The following is a 21,147-nucleotide window of genomic DNA, read 5'->3' on the forward strand; positions in this document are numbered from 1 at the left end:
GAGCAGTGATTCTTATCCACTTGGAGGTCAGCATCTGGATGCTGAGGGAAGTGCCCATATACACTGTGGAAGAGGCTTCTAAGAGCCTACCACATTTCCAGCTGGTCTGTCTTCCTTAGAAACAGAGCCTTGACTTTGTAGGAATATTCTCAGTTGAAAAACCCATTTCCCAAACTTTCTTATGGGGTGGGGGTCCATATGAATAAAGGTAGAAGTTATTAGATGAGAATCTAAGAAATCTATTTTTTTAAGAAAAATGTTTATTGATTTGAGGGAGAGGGAGGAACACACCAATCCTTGATTTGAGGAAGAGAGGGAAAGAGAGAGAGAGAGAGAGAGAGAGAGAGAGAGAGAGAGAGAGAGAGAGAGAGAGAGAGAGAGAGAGAAAGACATTAATCAGCTGCCTCCTGCACACCCCTTACTGGGTATTAATCTCACAACCTGGGCATGTGTCCTGACCAGGAATTTAACCAGTAACCTCTTGGCACGTGGGGCAATGCTCAACCAACTGAATCACACGGCTGGGTTAAATAATCTATGTTTAAAAAGAAATCTCATTCATGTTCACTGTAACATTATTTACAATCGCCAAGATATGGAAGCAACCTAAGTGTCCATTGATGGATGAATATGTAAAGAAAATGAGGTAGATATATGGGGTTGGGCAAAAGTAGTCTTATAGTTGTTCATATAGAAAATAATACAATAATAAATAATACACGAATAAACCCTGTATTTTGCGTACTCATAACTGTAGACCCATTTTTGCTCCACCCTATACATATACAATGGAATATTACTTAGCCACAAATAAAGAGGAAATATTGCCATTTGTGATCACATGAAATAAGTCAGATGGAAAAGGACAAAAGTCATATTTCATGCATATGTAGAATATAAAACAAATAGTAATATACGTACTAACAAAACAAACAAAAAAAAACTCATAGATATAGACAACAGAATGGTGGGGGAAGGGGGATGAGGAAATGGGGCAAAGGGGGTCAAATACATGGCAATGGAAGGAAACTAGACTTTTGGTGGTGAGCACAGAGTAAAGTATACAGATATCAAATACTGTTGTATACCTAAAATGTATATAATGTAATTCATCAATGTTACCTCAATAAATTTGAAAAAAACATTTTTTTAAAAGGGAACCTGAGATATTTGGGAGGCCATGTTTCTATCTGGAACATGGATATGAAGGCTAGAGGTGTGTTGGACACACCAGTCCTTAGAATAGAAGCTCCATGCTAAAGAAGATAGAGCAGAAAAGCAAGGAAGCCTGGACCCATGATAACATAGTAGAGCCACCAAACTAGCCTTAGACTACTATCCCTTTATGTGAATGGGAAAAGAAAAGCCCAAACATCCACCTTGAATTTTGTATAATATTTATTTCCCATAAAACCACTGGTAGGCCATGGATGGTTAAGAAGCCATGATCCAAGTAAACCCCATTCTGTCTTTTTTATTATTTTTATTTATTTATTATTATCTTTATTGTTGAAAGTATTGCAGATGCCTCCCTTTAATTCCCCACTGACACCCCACCACACCTTCACCACACTACCATCTTGTCTCTCAACCTTCTCGAAGACAGAATCAACTAGAGAATCCTACTTCCACCAAGGCAAAGTCATCTAGAGAGTAGAATACATGTATCCCTTTCCTAATTTCAGTGGAGAGAGGCAGTCTGGTGCATTTGAAAAAGTTGACATAAATTAGAACAACATGTTTATAACAGGGCCAGAAAAATGTTAACACACAGGAATAGTCACAGCTCATTTGTCTCTAGACATCATTCTTTATGGCTTCCTGAGTAGATGAAAGTAACAGGTAAAGCAGAGAGAATTTGGGAAAGTCCAAGACAAATTTAATTGACATAAGGAAGTGCAGCGGGTTCTGGGCAGAAGGGACTTGAATAGATGGTGATAGGAGAGGGCGGGACCAGCTAGGTTTGGGAGAACTCCTTCTGGAGTTCAGTGAGAGGAGAGAGATTTTAGGGGTAGTGCCTATCACCTATGTTATACTGAGATATCTGTGAAGAAGTTTTGTAACTGAAATGCAATCACCCTTGGTATTTTTGAGAGATTTCATAAAAACATAACTTGCTTTTTAATTTATTAAATATATATATATATATATATATATATATATATATATATTTTTTTTTTTTTTCATTGATTTTCTTACAGAGAGGAAACATGAGGGATAGAGAATTAGAAACATCGATAAGAGAGAAACATCGATCAGCTGCCTCCTGCACAGCCCCTACTGGGGAAGTGCCCGCAACCAAGGCACATGTCATTGACTGGAATCGAACTTGTGACCCTTTAGTCCACAGGCCAACACTCTATCTACTTAGCCAAACCAATAAGGGCCATAACTTGATTTTTTCAAAAAAATGTTTTTATTGATTGCAGAGAGAGGAAAGGAGAGGGAGAGAGAGAGAAACATCAACGATGAGATAGAGTCACGGATTGGTTGCCTCCTGCACATCTACTACTGGGGATCGAGCCTATAACCCAGACATGTACCCTGACCAGGAATCAACTATGACCTCCTGGTTCCTGGGTTGATGCTCAACCACTGAGCAACACTGGCTGGGCTAAACTTGCTTTTTAATTATTTCTTGGTAGCAGGACTATTTGTATTAGGGACATGAGCCCAAAGGTGGGGACAAAAAGATTGGGCTTTAAGCAAATTACAAATGTGACTCAGAAAGAAATGTCTACTTACCTTATACTATCTGAGTCAAAATACGTTGTTGGGAGGAGAATAGTTGAACCTCACCGTTAGAAAATATTTAAGTTTTTGAACTCTCATAGGTAGTCTGGAGAGCAATGAAAAATGTGAATACAGAACAAGATTAAGCAAGAAATGATGAGAAAACTACAAATATTCAAGTTTGGTCTTGCTCTGAAAGTTATATGGGTGTTAGTGAAGTAGTCTAAGAAAGATGTTACAATTAAATATAAGATGCAGAAAGGAGGAAATATTAAAAACTGAACATTTTTCTTCTTCCTGCAGTTACAATTTCTATTAATTTTTGAGAACACTTACCAGAATACTGAGCAGTTGGTTGCATGTTTCCCATATTTCTTCTTTGGTCTTTGTAATCTGGGGGTGGCCTTGTCAAATGTCTGTTTATCTGATCTTGTGAATTAATTTTCTCCTTGAAAACACAAATGAAAACATATTGAATTGCATTGTTAATTTGTCACTTGTAAAAATTTATAGACTGTTATTAAAAATGAATATGAGAAAAATCTTCAGTCATAGTTATGAATCATGGACCTTATTTATTAGTCTTAATTCAGAGACAAATCCTTTCCATTTTAGTAAACTTATTGTATGGAAATGCAACTTCTACTTTCTTTAAGTATAAGTGTTGACATGTGTTTTAGGTGTAGTAACTGCTCTTATTTTCTTTATTTTGTAATTAGATTTTGACGAGGACTAAATTTGTGTGGTTTCTGAGCTGATAGTTCCAGTTTTATTTTGTAGCACACTTGGTATGCTTTGGCACCTAGACAGGATGGGGCAAAAGTGGGTTTAGAGTTGTTTGTATGGACAATAATACAATAATTAATAAGTAATAATAGGAAAATAAGCTTTGTGTTTCATCTACTCACAACTGTAAACCCACTTTTGCCCCACCCTGTATATAGGTCTGGCCATACAGAGTTGAAGGCTCTAGAGTAGAGTTTCCAGATAAAATACAGGACACTGGGGTATTCTGTATTTTTATTTGCTAAATCTGGCAACTCTACTAAATCTGGCAACTCTAATCTGGTTATCTCCTATCAGGTACTGGTAGAGGCAATATATGCATATTATTTCCTTTTCCCTCATAAACAATCCTGGAAGGTAGGTCTGATTATTCCCACCTCATTGTTGAGAAACAGAGGCTTCCTTAAGCTAGTGACTTACCTAAGATCACAAAGTATAGAAGAGAAGCCAAATTCTGAGTCAAAAACTCAAGCTCTTTCCTGCCATACCATACAAGGGCTCTCCTTGTCCCCCATTCTCTAGGCACAGAAATTTCCCAGGCTCCCTCTTTTCTTCCTTCTGGAGTCACCTACCTATAGATCTTTAGAGTAGGCTTCTTTGGGAGCTAAGAGAGGAAATAGGGAACACTCTACTTACATTGCCAATGTGGCTTATTATTGTTTCGATGAGGGAGACTGCACAGGGGTCCATGGGTGTTTTAGTAGGAGCAAGTAAGAAAGAGCCTGTCACAGGACTTGCGCTTTGGTTGGGTGATTTTTGGGAGGGTCTAAGGCACATGTGTCAAACACAAGGCCCGCGGGCCAAATCCGTCCCGCCAGGCCTTGCAATGAGGCCCGTACCGTGCTGTCATCACTGCACTCCGCTGCGTTTCCATCACAATGACAGTTTATGACTGTTCAGTAAACCATTCGGCCCGCGATTTAGGCTGGATTTTAGATTTTGGCCCCTTCTCTGATTGAGTTCGACACCCCTAGGAGGGTTTGTTCTGGGTTGTCGGCTATCAGAAAGTGATTCTATGATTGAGTAATGAAGTAGCTGTCACTCATTTAGCCAAAGAGGGGGATTTTGGCATTTTTTGTGGGCTGCACAGTGACCTTGTTTATATCTGCTTTTAGACAAAATTATCAAGTGGCCCTATTTTGTCTCATTTTATCATGGTCTCAGAGTAACCCTGTCTGAGGCTAGTATCTTGTAACATTGTTTATGTCCGACAGAGAACAAGCGGCCTGGCTGTCCTATCAGATTGGGACATCAAGGGCTACTTTTTTTTTTTTTTTTTTTTTTTTTTTAATATTCTCAGTATAGATCAGGAAAATTTTTGAACTTGCTTCACTACACTCCAAAGCAACCCCAATTTTTAAAGATAAAGATAATTGGCATAGGTAGACAGAGAACAATATAATTTTAGAAAAGTCAGTAAGTAGAAAAGAAGACCATGTAACAGATAGATGGGTAAATTACATGAAAGCCAAACCCGTACAAACTATGGATATCTCAGTTTCCCATCAAATCCCAGGCTTTCTAAGTAGAATAAATCCACTATACAGGGGGGCGGGGGGGGGGGGGAGCCTTAAAACAACAACAAATCAAATTCAAATTCTTGTTTCAAAGGAAAAAAAAACACTTGAAAGGCTCACAAGGGTTTTTGGGGCATCAAGTAATTCATATAAAACACAATTTTGATGAGCTAAGTGTAAATGAATCAGAAACACATGGATTACATTTCTCTTAAATATGCGTTCACAAATTAAGGGAAAAAGTGGTTGGTGAAACTTTGGGTTTACCCAAACCCTAAATGTTTAAAAAAACAGCTTTGAGATGTTCTGTGAACCCAAATGTGGCAATGTTCAGCCGTTCCTGTTGTAAACTATTGTGCAAGCTGACAGTTTTGATTTTTATGCCAAGCGTGGGGCTTTCTGAAATCTTCTCTTTTCCAAAAGCATCTATTATTTTTTTTCTTATGCAATTAGGTGTTTCTGCTGTATATGTTGAAAAAAATCAGATTCATGTGGAGAGAGAGATAGAAAGAGAGAGAGATAGAGATAGAGAGAGAAATGAGAGAGATTAGGCTTTTCATTTCCCATTAAAGACTAGATTTCAAATTTGGACTTATTTATATATATTCAATTTAATTATTGACCTTTTTTCCCCCCTAGGGCTAAATTAAGTTACCTAAAGTGTTAACTTCTACATCTCTGGAAACCTGATCTTCTTTAACTACTTGTTCACAAATGAGTTAGAAGTAATAGCCTTGCATTTGGACTATCACAGGAAGGCCTCTTTGTCCCTGTGTGCAGCAGAGTAGCCAACACCAACCTTCAGCACAGAGTGGAGACTGCTTCATTCTCAAAATATCAACATTTCCATTTCATGCAAGTGTGAATTCACAGGCATCCCTGAGACAAATTCTGTGTAACATAAAATTTAGCCTGACCAGTTTGAATCAGTGGATACAGTATCAGCCTGCGGACTCAACAGTCCCAGGTTCAATTCTGGTGAAGGGCATGTACCTTGGTTGCAGGCACATCCCCAGTAGGGGGTGTGCAGGAGGCAGCTGATCGATGTTTCTCTCTCATCGATGTTTCTGACTCTCTATCCCTCTCTCTTCCTCTCTGTAAAAAATTAATAAAATATATATATATTAAAAAAACATGGAATTTAACTTATCAACTAATGTCTCAGGATAACCCAATATTTTGGACCGAAAAACCTAATACAGCGAAAATAGGTCCAGCTTCAGTTTTGACATTTCAAAATGTAAAAGGTGAATACTTCTAGGACATCCCACATACTCCTATTGTAAGGATTAATCCTTTAATTCTGAAAAAGCTCAGCACGGTGCCTGGCACATAGTAGGTGCACGAAACGTGCAGGTAATTATGACGTCCATTGTAATAAGTACCAGTCGCCTCGGCTCCTTGTGCTCCCTTGGTGGGAGAGCAATAGAGAGTAAGGATAACACTTTCATGAGAAAATGTCTCCATGTAGGCGCCTGTCGGGCCTTGCCAACTGACTGCAAAAAATACAAAGCATATGCTAATATAAAGGGGTATCAAAGACGGTTTCTTCCTGGATATGCTAAAAAGTACAGGCACCCTCAATGGCAGCCAAAGGAGAGAAATGTGAATGGTTGATAAGAATCACAAAACACAGCAGCCTCGTTCTCATTCATCTCTCACAGCTCATGCCACTGCCCTTTGCACCTGTCCCAGTGTGACTCCACAGGGGCTCCATGGGAATTAGGCCGGTGCAGGGATAGGACCCTCGTGGGATGTTTCCTTGCCTTTTAATCAGAGCTGAAAAACTAGAAATTCAACCTCTGCATGCATGTCATAATTCGACAGATTAGTAGCATTGAGGAGAATGACAGTGTAACCAGGAAGTCAATCTTAGATTGTACATTTTTCTCCTTCTCTACCCTTGTTCCTAAGCTATTTAGTTGTAAGGTAAAAAACAAACAAAACAAAAACTCAAGCAAATGGGAGAGAGTGAGTAGGACTGGGGTTTTCACAACTATGATTTATAGGAGAAACCAGATGCATTATTTTAGGTCAGTGGTTCCCCTAAACCAGTAGTCGGCAAACTCATTTGTCAACAGAGCCAAATATCAATAGTATATTGACTGAAATTTCTTTTGAGAGCCAAATTTTTTAAACTTAAACTTCTTCTAATGCTACTTATTCAAAATAGTCTTGCCCAGGCTGTGGCATTTTGTGGAAGAGCCACACTCAAGGGGCCAAAGAGCCGCATGTGGCTTGCGAACCGCAGTTTGCTGACCACAGCCCTAAACCTTAGGGTAATACTCAAGGTCACCAAAAAATTTATTTCTCAATATTTCTTATTCAAATTCAAATAAATTTATTTCTATTTCTTCTCTTATGCTTTGGACTTTAAATGTATTCTATTTGTTATTCCTTAAGAAACAGAAATAATTATTACGTTATTATGCATACTTTTCATTATGTATTAAATATTTCAAGATAAAATCTCAGGCTAATTAACAAATATACACATAGGCTATGCCTTTTGGTCTCTGGCCTACTCTCTGCCTGTGACCCATCAGAATTCTACAGTTCCTCAAAGTCAAATTTTACCTTTTCCAGAAGACTATCCCCAATCTCTCCAGCTGGATTTCATATTTTCCTCCATTACATTTTTCCTTATTATGTGCATACCTTTATTATAATGCAAATCTGAATCTAGTACTTCCTTGTTTAAAATCCTTAACATCCTTCCCATTGCTTTTCAGACAATGTAGATTCTGATTTCTTAAGCTCTGTCCTCTGGCTTTTCTCTGTCCTTGTGCATGGTCTATGCCTCTGCTAACTGATATGTTGTATATTGTCTCTGAGTCTTTGCATTTGCTGGCTCTTCTGGCTGTAAACCCTTGCTCTTCATCTCCACCTCCCACTTCACCTTCAGATCTTCGGTAGATATTACTTCCTCTCTGGAACCATTCCTAGTAGCTCCCACATCATCGCATTTAATCACATGCCTTATAGTTTGCCTATTTGTTTAGCATCCCCAGTGGGCTCCAAGCTCCCTAGGGACAAAGGCAGGGTCTGTTTTGGTTATGGCTGTATTCTCATTGTAAATAACTAAATATTAATGAATGGATGTAGAACTTATCACACCTTGGGTCTTTGACTCTTATTACAAAGTCCCTTGAATTTAAAAATTTGTGTGTGTGTGTGTGTGCATTTTCCCCTTTCTATTTTCTGTGTTCCTTGGCTCCATCAACCTGAAGATGGTTAACCTTGTCCCTTTCTTCTTTCATTTGGCCAAACAGTTTGAAGGGAGAGAATGGAACTTGGAGATAGGGCTTTGGTCCTAGGAGGCAGGAAGGGTTTAGATTAGCTGTTGAGTGCATGTGTATGTCTGAGAATACAGAAGGAATGAGCAGATAAATACTGAACAGGGTTAATGTTTGGGTGGTGTGTGGGAAATAATGGCCCTGCCTTTCTTTAAGTCTACTTCCCTATGATAAAAGTAGGAAATACATTTTCAATTTTCTTAAAAAAAAAAAAAAATCCCCCATTTTGAGATGCTATATTTTAAAAGCCAAATCTTAAGTTACGAAACTCCACGTTGGCTTTTAAAACTGCTTTTATAATTCTCTTATCTCTAAAATCAGTTTGGACTTGAGCTCATTAGAGTTCGATTCCCTATTTCTGCCCCTCCGGGCTGTGGAACAAGACTGGTTTCTTTTGCCTGATTCAAGGGCCCATGTTGGTGGTTCTAAACATTCCTGGGCTGGGCAGGGCTAGTTAGCTGAGGTGCCCTGCTTTCCAACTGTCTAGCAGCTGGTAAATCAAGTATTTTTTTTTTTTTCATTTCCCCCTGAAGCACTTCACATGTATAGAATTAACTTCTCTTAGAGACAGGATACCCTTTTTGCTGTCCCATAAGTAGGCACAGCAAAGGGCAGCAAAGAGAAATGGAAAGTAATGAACTCTCTCTGTTGGGCCAGCAGGTACGTGCAGTAGGTCATAGGAGAAAGTTTTACCGCATCCACCAGCATCTGCTGCTGCAGGAGAAGCTGCTGTTTCTGCTCCAGGATCTGCCTCTGTAGAGTCTGTTTCTTTCCCATCAATTGCTGATTCAACAGTGATTGCTGGGAGTTCATGTAACCACTTCCAGTGTTTGGATTTGAGCAGGGGTTGGGACTTGGACTGGGGCCTGTGCTCTGGCCTACCACAGTGTGTTGATCCTAAAGAAGAGAAAAGAGGGAGAAAGCTACTGTGAATTGAAAGAAGCAAAACGTATCACACAGATCATAAGCTTAGATTCTGAACATTTTTTCATCTTGTTAAGATCAAACGTGGTTAACGGGTTGGAGATCAGAGAATTGCTTTCTAAGTGTAGAAGAAATAATTGCATATCATGGCAACCGAAGCCGCTGGGCCAGTGACATTAGGGCCCTGGAAAAGCTCCCCTAGGACTCTGGTGGGGGAACCTCCACATTCCGGAAGGTGTTTATGGAACCTCAAAGAAAACGACCATAAAAACATATGGCAAACCTCTCAATTGCTCAGGAACAAACACATCATAAAGTAACAAGTTCTCCCTTTTCCCAAAGGTTAGCACATATCAATGCTGATCCTGCAAAGAAAATTAGGTTTCAATCCACATGTTTAAAATTTGAATAAGCATTTTGAAAAGAAGGGGCCTCGCTTGTGATGATAAGGCAGGAAGGCCTGTGACTTCTGTTTTACAAACACTCCCAAACTTGAAAAGGACTTCATTTTCCAGAGACTTGTTAATTTTGTTCCCTGGTCAGGAAGTCAGAAATCTCAGTGCTTAAGTAATAAAAGAGCACCCAACTGACTGGCAATGAAAAATTACCAACTGAAAACTCACATTGTATATGAAATGATACTGGGTACTAGTGAATCTCCGTTCTAACTTAAGGTCTCTACCAATCTTTAGATATTGACAGGTCAGGGCCCTGCCTTGCAGAAAGCCAAACCCAGCCAAATACTTTCATTAACTTCTGATGACATGTTTAGAATTGAGCTGTATACTGTTGGGGTTACAAGAAAACTAGAAAGCACTGTCCTCACTTTGGAGACTTTATCATTTAATTACAGGGGGACTTACATGTAAAAATACAAGCAAATATAGGATCAAGCTTTAGATTATATGATACAAGTACTAAGTCAAAGATGCCCTGGCCTTGCTCCGGAAATTCTGAGGCTGTGGATCAGGTACCTCGTCAGGTGATTCTAATGCCCATTGGCCCAGGGCAGTGGTCAGCAAACTCATTAGTCAACAGAGCCAAATATCAACAGTACAACGATTGAAATTTCTTTTGAGAGCCAAATTGTTTAAACTTAAACTATATAGGTAGGTACATTGTTATTAACTTAATTAGGGTACTCCTAAGCTGCCCTTTGCTAAAAACTCAAGGGGCCAAAGAGCCGCATGTGGCTCGCGAGTGCAGGTTGCCGACCACTGGCCCAGGGAATGCTCTTTGAGAAACACCAGCTATGGGGGAGCAATGAAATCCAACTCTCATTCCCCAACTGGACTGTGTGAGGGTACAAGAGCTTAATAAGATATAGCAACTCTCAAGATGCCTGACAAGCAGTAGTAGTAGTCTAGTAAGTAGTCTCTTCTCTTTTATCTTTCTCTTTCTTATCTACTGAGTTTTTTTGTTTTTTTGTTTTTTTTTTAAAGCCTGGGATGTAGGAAGCAAGGCCTTGCTTTAGGAATCCCCGGGCTACAGAGCTCACCAACCGCCCTCAAAGACAAAAGGGTACTAAGTAATGTACTGAGTCTTATTGCAGGTCAGTCACCGTGCCCAACACTTGACTTGATCTCTCTCGTTTACTCCTTCCAACAAGACAACCAGCAAGAAGTAGTATCATCCCAGCTCTGCAGCCAAGAAACCTCCGCTCAGAGAGATCATGAGGAGGATTTGAAGCTGGGTCTGTTTGAGTCCAGAACTCCAGTTCTCAATCACTATACTCTGTTGTTTTGCATTTGAGATGAGAAGCATTGAGGAGAAAGACGTTCATACTTTATTTTACTTATTTATTTTTAAATATATTTTATTGATTTTTTACAGAGAGGAAAAGAAAGGGATAGAGAGTTAGAAACACTGATGAGAGAGAAACATCAATCAGCTGCCTCTTGCATACCCCAATTGGGGATGTGCCCACAACCAAGGTACATGCCCTTGACTGGAATCAAACCTGGGACTTTTCAGTCCGCAGGCCGATGCTCTGTCCACTGAGCCAAACCAGTTCTGGCAAGACATTCATACTTTAAATCTGTGCCAGCCATCTGTGCAGGAAGCAAATGCTTGTTGAGCCCTCCCCTCAGGGGTGAGCCCCTCAGTCAGGTACATGGAAGAGAGTGTGTTGGGGAGAAGGATAGGGTGTGGAGATGGGGAGGGGGTTTGGTCTTCCTCACGAGTTAATTAAAAACGATAAAAGCCATCTCTGAGCAGCTTAAAGGAACCATCCTCTCACATATCTGAACCCAATGCCTGTTCAGTTCTCTCAACTTTAAATCCATCATGGCTTTTGGGAAAGATTTCATCCCATATGTCCTCTAAGCCACTAAAAGGGTGGGCTGGGAAACAAGCATGTGTGTCATTAACAGAAAGGTAGTCGATCAAGATATGTGAGTTGAGTGCTGTTGAGGGTAAACAGAGAAGATGAGTTGAATGTCATTCTCTGATAGACTGTCTTTTGAAGTGTACTTCTTTCATTTGGGTGAAGGGCTCAGCTCAGCGCCCTGCTACTTTGTTCCTCGTTGTGCTGTGCTTGTGTGTGTGTGTGTGTGTGTGTGTGTGTGTGTGTGTTTTGTTGTTATTGTTGTTAATCCTCACCCAAGGATATTTTCCCACTGATTTTTAGAGAGAGGAGGAGAGACCGAGAGAAAGGAGCTTGGATGTGAGAGTCATATCCATTGGTTGCCTCCCACACAGCCCCAATCAGGGCCTGGAATAGAGCCTGCAACCCAGGTACGTGCCCTTGCTCGGACTTCAACCCAGGATCCTTCAGTCCATGGGCTAACACTCTATACACTGAGCCAAACCAGCTAGGGCCTGTTTTTTATTTTTATTTTATTTCTTAACATTTAATTACATTAACAGAGTGCCCAATATATATTTACTAAATATTATACCTTTTAAAATATATATATTTTATTGATTTTACACAGAGAGGAATTGAGAGGGATAGAGAGTTAGAAACATCGATGAGAGAAAAACATGGACCAGCTGCCTCTTGCACATCCCCCACTGGGAATATGCCCTCAACCAAGGTACGTGCCCTTGACCAGAATCGAACCTGGGACCTTTCAGTCCACAGGCCGATGCTCTATCCACTGAGCCAAACCAGTTTCGGCCTAAGTATTATACCTTAATCTCATTTATAAAATGGAGGTAATTCTATTCATAAAATACAATTAGGCCAAATGAAATTCAGAACCAATCCAGGAACTTAGTAGGTGTTTGACAAATTTTAGCAATTAATATTTTTTATTACTTATTGTTGTATTATTTCACATATGACAGATGGTTTGGAAACAATTATTCCTCTGAAGGAGCTTACACTGTAAGAAGTGTACTTGGATTGCAGTTGTGTGGCTCCCATCATGCTTTAAACACAGGCTGGCCCTGCATTCTCCAGTTGGCCACACTCCCCTCTATTTCCTATTTTATTTTATCCACCCATTTTACTCATTTCTAGTACTTGCTTGGCACATGTAGGCATTTGAAGTTATGATTTCTGGCTTATAGTTTACCTGTTAATCTAAGAAACACACATCACTTCCCCACATATGCACTCACTCGAAGTCATTACAGTAAGAAGCAATGTATAATGACTTCCATTAGGTAGTATAATACCTACTAGTGCCTTAGAATTAAAATCCAGATCTCTTAATGCCTAGTCTAGTTAACCTTGATGAATTTGATAAATTTTACTATCTACTATATGCCAGTGGTCGGCAAACTCATTAGTCAACAGAGCCAAATATCAACAGTACAACGATTGAAATTTATTTTGAGAGCCAAATTTTTTAAAGTTAAACTTCTTCTAATGCCACTTCTTCAAAATAGACTTCGCCGTGGTATTTTGTGGAAGAGCCACACTCAAGGGGCCAAAGAGCCACATGTGGCTTGTAAGCTGCAGTTTGCTGACCATTGTGCTAGGCAGTTTTCTATTTTTTAAAATATTAAAAATATGTATTGTAGAAAGGGGGAAAATGAAGAGAAAAAATAAGTGCTTAATGTGGGCAGCATTGGTAAATGTCATAAAAATAATTTCCAGTGAAATCTGTAAAACAAACACTCCTCTAAGGTTTAAAGGAGATCTGCATGCCAAGAAAATGCAACCATATCTCTTTCTCTCTCTAATCAAACAGATGGGCTGTGCTAAATCTAGTTTCATTCCTTCCCAATACCAAAAGATAGAGCCATAAGAGATAAGCTCTCTTATGGAATTTTGTGGAAAAATTTTAAACCTTGTAGCTTCTAGCCATGGGGCCTTACCATGTACTCTGCCATACACATTCTTACATTCTTTTAATTCATGATTGAAATAATATTTGGCGGATGCTTCATTTTTTTGCTCTTATGTTAGCTATGAAATACAAAACACCTCCTTATACAGGCTTACTGTCATTGCCAAGATGTTGTGCAAACTTCAGTACATAAAATATTTGGAAAGAAAAATATGCTTCCATGTGTTGGCTTTGGTTTCCATATTCAGTCCCACTCTTTGCCTTACACTCAGCCTATGTAGAACTTAATAGAATTCATCTGTTTCCCTTCAACACTCATTTTCTTCTCAAGAGCATGGGAAGGCCATGGTAAAAATGGCACATCCTCAGCCCATACATGAAAGTGTGTGTGTGTGTGATTGTGAATGAATTAGGTATTTCATTGATAGAGTGTTTTATATGATAGAAAAACAAGTTTTCTAGAGAACCTGGAGTTAAAGATTGATATGGCAGCAAGTAATAGCCACACACTGGTTCAAATCATGAAAGATCCTTCATTTTTTCCCCCCTCCTCCCCCGATTCTACCAATAAAATTATAGTATTTGATGCTAATTTATAAAGCAGGCTTCTGATCCTATCTTCTTGGGATTTCATATAAATTTACATTTAATATTCTCTTATAATTCTCCACATTTATGTGAGTGTGTGTATGTGTATGTATTTAAGATTCTAAAATTATTTTAGAGTACTAGTTAGCCACCGAGTTAGAGTAGTATGCCAGTGTTTAAATATGGTTAAAGCTTCTTGACCCTTGTTTTAATCCAGCATGGGGCTGCTAGGACAGTGAAAGCATATCTGTATTTTTTTTTTAAATAAAGTTCTGCCAATAATCAAGCTGTGTCTTTACAATTATCTTCACTCTACTCATATTCACTCATTCAACACTTATTTGCTGAACATCTATTATGCTGCATGTATTCTCCTAGGCCTTGGGGCTCAAAGTCCATGCATCTTACTGGAAAAAACCAGTTTGTCTATACTTTAAAGTTTTACAACTGGGCTACTGATGGAATGTTTATCTTCTAAAATGGCCTCTAGGATGCTAGAAGACCATCTGGTAAACCAGCTACATGATGACCAAACCCTTTAGCTGGAAGCAATCAAAGCATTTTCACCAGTAAATGGCAGTGTATAAGGTCAATTTACATTTATAGGAAGCTGGATGTATGTTTTAATGTGTGATAAACAAATGTTTTCCCAAATTTGTTACTTTGGTGACTTAATATCTTGTCCTGTGAGTCACCAGGTGAAGCACCAACACAAGGTTGCAAACTGTGCCTATAAAACCTGACAGAAAATTGAGGGAACAATTGAACTCTTTTAAATGGGTACCTTTTTCCCCTTAGAGGACAAATGACCTGTCCTTCCTATTATCTATCTATCTATCTATCTATCTATCTATCTATCTATCTATCTATTTATCTATCTAAAAGCATAAGTGAATGTTGCAATTGAAACAATCAGATGACAGAACAGGCTGCATGGGGTGACCAGGTCGGCAGGGGGTTAGTGAGGGACGACCAAACAATTGAACAACAGGCTGTGCTGGGTGACCAGGTTGGCAAGGGGGCAGTGAGAGGCAACCAAATGACCAAACAGCAGGCTGAGCGGGGTGAGCAGCCCGGCAGGGGGTGGGGGCAGTGAGGGGCAACCAAACCGGCAGAGGGGGGAGGTTGGGGGTGACCAGGCCATCAGGGGGGGAATTTAGGGGTGATCAGGCAGGCAAGCAGGTGAGCAGTTAGAAGCCAGTAGCCCTGGATTGTGAGAGGGATGTCCCACTGTGGGATCGGGCCTAAACCGGCAGTCGGACATCTCCCGAGGGGTCCCAGATTAGAGAGGGTGCAGGCTAGGCTGAGGGGGGATTCTCCCTCCCCTCTGTGCATGATTTTGTGTACCAGGCCTCTAGTATTCCTCGTAAAGCTAGTTTAAAAAAATTTTTTTTTAATTGATTTTTTTACAGAGAGGAAGAGAAAAGGATAGAGAGTTAGAAACATAAATGAGAGAGAATCATTGATCAGCTGCCTCTTGTACACCCCCTCCTGGGGATGTGCCCACAACCAAGGTACATGCCCTTGACCGGAATCGAACCTGGGACCTTTCAGTCCGCAGGCCGATGCTCTATCCACTGAGCAAAACCGATTTTGGCTTAAAGCCAGTTTTAAATTCTTTTGAATAAAAGGTCCAAATTTAAAAATTAGAAATAAACCGCTCTATTTCAGTCCTCACAGCTATTTCACCAATATTCTCTTTTGTAAAATTTTGGTAAAAAATATTTAAAGAAACAATATGTACAAAGAAAACCTTATATCTCAGTAAACAAACACCAGAGCATAGAGCTGGCCCCTAGGGTCTTACTTTTAAAAAATGTCTCTGTAAATTATGGTCATTATATTATATGGGAGATATTTAAAAAAAAAATAATGTTAAGTAATAAAAATGCTGGGACTCCATCTTCTTTTCATTTTAATGGAATGCAAAAGTTCAATCAATCAGGACTGATTTCAGCAAAAGGTAGAATGGGTCCAATTAGATATGTCCTAAATCACCAAACAAAAATGTCCCCGGTGCCTGGCGGGTGTTGCTCAGCCATTGAGTGTCGACTTATGAACCAGGAGGTCATGGTTTGATTCCCGGTCAGGGCACACACCCGAGTTGTGGGCTCAATCCCAGTGGGGGATGTTCAGGAGGCAGCCAATTCTCTCTCATCATTGATGTTTGTATCTCTCTCTCCCTTCCTCTCTGAAATCAATAAAAATATATTGGTTTCATTGAACTATGTTGCAATATTAAGACTCATTGAGTCCGCTCAGTTTTACTGCTAAAGTAGTTTTATGGGCTTATTAGGAGAGTAAGTTTCACAAAGCCAGCAAAGTTATCAGGCGGGTATTGTTCTCTTAATATTAAAAAGAAACAACCTCTAAGAATATTTGTCTTGTTCTAGGCATCGGAGTAAAATGGCTCTCTGTTTCTCTTAACTTGTTTTAGAAGGGGGGTATATGATGACTTCCCCGCCTCCCCCTCCTCTCTTCTCCCCACAACAAAAATGAAGTAACTTGGGATCCATGAGAGTATTTGGCGTGGGATGACTGCCCTTTCTTTTTCTTGGCTTCCAGAGCCAGGCATCTGCAATTTGCAAAACAAATTCAAGATAAAGTACCCAGCTGGGCAAGTTTGTACAGTAGATCTCACAAACTGGTTTGCTATTCAATTAATCTTTTCTCCCTCCTTCCCTCTTTCCCTCCTTCCCAACATCTCAGTGAACTCACTGCTCAAGGCTATTCATCTTCCCAACTGTCTGCTGATGAAGCCATTGATTTATCTCTGTGCCTGAGAAACAAGTTGCCTTGACTGTTTCAGACTCCCCAGCAGCTGGTGGGACCACGGAAGTTACTTATCTGGGGCCTGGGCAGTGAGGTGTCTGTGGGTGGCTACAATAATGGAACAGTGCTAGTTTGACACAACAACAACAACAACGACGACGTCAAAACAATCAGGAAATTATCCAGGATACAAGTTTTTAACAGAAGGACTGAGGGAGAAAACACTGCTTATCTTCAGGTTGCCAGTCTTTGCTTTCAAGGGTCAGTTAACTCTAATATGACCAGTCAAGTCCAGCTTGCCACCTTATGGGTAAATAAAATTTTATTGGAACACAGCTGTGCACATTCATTTACATATTGTCTGTGGCTACACCACCACAACAGAGTTGACAAGCTGTGACAGAAACCTTATGGCCCACAAAGCCTAAAGTATTTACTGCCTGGCCCTCAGTGGAAAAATGTTGCTGACTCTTGGTTTCTTGGTGCTGCACTAGCCAAGGAATGCTACTTTACATTGAATTGATAAAATGCCTTCGAGAAAGAACCCAGCAAACCTTGGAAGGAACTGGCAAGTTGGGGATCAGAAACACCTATCTTGAGATCTGTGGACAATAACCCCTCACCACTTACAAATCTTCCATCTAACTCCATTTTACTCATGAAGATGCTGCCCAGAAAGGTTAAAAGGTTGATTCGTACAAGGTTATAAACCTAACTAAAAGATGAGGAACACATATCCAAATCCAGAAAAAGACATTAAGGAGAAATGAATGTAATAAAATCTATTTGCTTGAGAGAATTGTAGTGTGTCTGCTGGAACCGGCTTGTTGGGGGTGAGGGGTGGGCGGCTGGGAGCAGGGAGATATTTAAAGGTGGAGTGTGCAAACACAGCGTGTATTTGGACGAGTACTCTTCTTTGTCCTTTGCAATTACACACAGGAGCTGCGTTTCCCTCCTATTTTAACAGGGCATCCTTCTTTGCTTGCTTAGAGCCTTCTGCTCCACCCTGCAGGGAAACCCCAAACATATGTTTATTATCTGGTTCAAATGATTAGAATGAGTTTCATAGTCACTGTAGCGTTCATCCTTTCGAGTTACCTAATTGTCAAATCACCAGGGCACTGCATCTATTCTTAGCCTCTGGGGCGGACACTTATTATGGGTTGGCACAGAAGAGCAGTTAGTTCCATGGGCGAGGAAGCAGCATTTAGGTGGGAGAGTGGCCAGGAACAAAATGTCAGTGGGTCAGGGTGGAGTGGGAAGAATTTGGTAACTTGGGGAGAAGGAATGAGAAATCTTTCTTAAAAGAGGAGCTTTTCAGCATTTGAAGGGCTCTTTGTGGCAGAGCTGAAATTTCTGCTCTGTAAGTTAGCTTTTAGCTTTCTGTCCCCAGAGCAATGGTTTCAAACTGTTCTTTGGATAACAGTGACGTTTGAGGATTTCACAAAGCTATGGATTCTGCTTCTCCTCCCATCCTCTCAAGTACAGATACAACTGACAATATTGTCTACAATTTCAGAAAATTTATACATTTTCTAAACATCTACACACCATCCATCCATAGACCTAAGTTTGAGGACTGTACCCCCTCCCCACAAAGGTTAGTGTTTATGAAAGTAACTAGAGGCCCGGTGCATGACATTTGTGCACTGGGGTGAGGGGTGAGGGGTGTTCCTCAGCCCGGCCTGCATCCTTTAGCAATCCGGGAGTCCTCAGGGGATGTCTGTCAGTTGGACATCCTTAGAGCTGCCACAGAGACAAAAGAGGCTCCAGCCATTGCTGCCGCACTCACCAACTGTCAGCGTGGCTTGTGGCTGAGCAGTGCTTCCCCTGTTGGAGCGCACTGACCACCAGGGGGCAGCTCCTGAATTGAGAGTCTGCCCCCTGGTGGTCAGTGCTCATCATATTCGGTCAATTTGCATATTACCTTTTTGTTATATAGGATAAGATGATTTCATCTTGGATGTAGTTCGTACACTGTACTCCCAGCTTAAGATCATCTATAGCCTCTCTTTGCATTTAGGACCAAGTTCTACTCCCAAGGCCCTTCATCATCTGGCTTCTGCATGTTTCTCCAGTCTCATCTCTCAATGCATTCTTTCTTCACTTTGTGCTATAGTAGTTTTACACTACATGTAATTCTCCAGACTCTCAGAGCTCCTTTTCCCTTCCATATTTTTGAGTGTGTTTATATCCTCTCTGCCTGAAATACTCTTCTCCTGTCCCTTGCTACCAAGTGAACATCCGTTCTTTCTAGGTTCAGCTCAGATGTCATTTTTTCAGGAAGTCTTCTCTGACCTCCCAAGATTCTTTGATGCCTCTTTTCTGTGCTTCCTAACACCTGATACTGGCCCATGGGGTAGCATGTGTCACTCTATATCACAAGAGTCTCTTTCCTTATATCCATTTCTCATTATAAGTGGGATTTTTTTAAAATATATTTTATTGATTTTTTTACAGAGAGGAAGAGAGAGGAATAGAGAGTTAGAAAAATAGATGAGAGAGAAACATCCATCGGCTGCCTCCTGCACACCCCCTACTGGGGATGTGCCCACAACCAAGGTACATGCCCTTGACCTGAATTGAACCTGGGACCCTTTAGTCTGCAGGCCAACACTCTATCCACTGAGCCAAACAGGTGAGGGTGGCTGGGATGTTTATCATGATATTCTCAGGGTACAGCGGACACCCCATAAATGTTTCTTGTATAAATGTGTGAAGCAGTGTGAAGCAGGAAATGGGACAGAACTTCCTGCTATAAAGCACCTTGGGTGAAAATGCTAGCTCTTTGCAAAGGCATCCGGAAAGCCAAAATAGGAGAGAAAGGCAAAGGTCAAGAAACACTGTTAAATCCAGTGTGCCACCTGAGAAGGGTCTAAGACATAAGAGTTAGTGATAAGTAATGATAGAGATATGATGATGATGATGATGATGATGATGATATTGATGATGCCTGCATGTCTCAGAAGGCAAGAAGAAGGCACATGAATGGAGTATACTTTCTACCCATAGCTATTATTTCTGGAAGCTTTGTACCAGGCCATGTGTTGAGTGCTTGACATTTATTATCTTATTTAATCTCCATAATGATTCTGTTTTACATATTTCCATTTTAAAGATAGAGGTTAAACCCAAACCGGTTTGGATCAGTGGATAGAGCGTCGGTCTGCGGACTGAAGGGTTCCAGGTTTGATTCCGGTCAAGGGCATGTACATTGGTTGCAGGCACATCCCTGGAAGGGGGTGTGCAGGAGGCAGCTGGTCGATGTTTCTCTCTCATTGATGTTTCTAGCTCTCTATCCCTCTTCCTTTCTCTCTGTGGAAAATCAATAAAAAATATGTTTTTTAAAAAAATAAATAAAGATAGAGGTTAAGAAATTTCTCATTTTTTTTACACATTGAAAGTAAAGGCTACACAATAAGCAAGTAATAATAGTGAATGAAGAAGGTATAAATAATACCATGGTTCAAAAAGGAAGGAAATCTCTTATGAAGAATTGATTCTTCAATAAAAATGATGTCTAAATATTTTAAATGAAATAAATCTGGAATTTAAAAAGATTGATTCCCCAAAGTGACTTCTAATACCCAGGGAAAAAATTTTATTCTTTGGAAATAAAAAAATCAATATGGAATTTCACTTTAGTGAGAAATTTACAGACTATTTTTAGCTTATGTCTTTAAGATACAGAAGGAAAAAAATCTAAGAAAATGCTCACATATCTCATGAGAAAATACTATATTGATGAAAAATGTAGATATAGCCTTTGCAGTCAGAATGCCTGTTTTTTTAAAAAAAATATTTATTTATTTCAGAGAGGAAGGGAGAGGGAGAGAGAATAGAAACATCAATGGTGAGAGAGAATCATTGATTGGCTGCCTCTTGCATGTCCCCCACTGGGGACCAAACCCACAACCTGGGCACCTGCCCTGCCTATGAATTGAACCATGACCTCCTGATTCGTAAGTCAATGATCAACCACAGAGCCACACCAGCTGGGCCAGAATGCCTGGGTTTTAAATATTTCTTCCATACCTTACTAATTGTTCTTGAGCAAGTTATAAAAGTCTCTCTGCCTCAGTTTCTTTCTTTCTTTATAAAATATATTTCTATTGATTTCAAAGAGGAAGAGAGAGGGAGAGAGAGATAGAAACATCAATGATGAGAAAGAATCACGATTGGCTGCCTCCTGCACGCCCCCTACTGGGGATCAAGCCCATAACCCTGGCATGTGCCCTTGACTGGAATAGAACCAGGGACCCTTCAGTCCCCAGGCCGATGCTCTATCCA

The 21,147-nt window shown here is 40.2% G+C and overlaps 1 protein-coding gene across 1 annotated transcript in view; it reads right to left on the bottom strand.

Annotated features, from left to right (window-relative positions):
* Positions 1-21,147, bottom strand: part of MAML2 (mastermind like transcriptional coactivator 2) — a 355,571-nt gene that overhangs the window by 5,582 nt on the left and 328,842 nt on the right. The window contains exons 3-4 of the mRNA XM_036427706.2: positions 9,026-9,229; positions 3,070-3,181 (exon numbers count right to left, since the gene is read on the bottom strand). Coding sequence (XP_036283599.1) covers positions 3,070-3,181; positions 9,026-9,229 — 316 coding nt within the window. The remainder of the gene's footprint in view (positions 1-3,069; positions 3,182-9,025; positions 9,230-21,147) is intronic.

The sequence above is a fragment of the Pipistrellus kuhlii genome, unplaced genomic scaffold (assembly GCF_014108245.1).
Source record: "Pipistrellus kuhlii isolate mPipKuh1 unplaced genomic scaffold, mPipKuh1.p scaffold_m20_p_9, whole genome shotgun sequence".
Lineage (NCBI taxonomy): Eukaryota > Metazoa > Chordata > Mammalia > Chiroptera > Vespertilionidae > Pipistrellus > Pipistrellus kuhlii.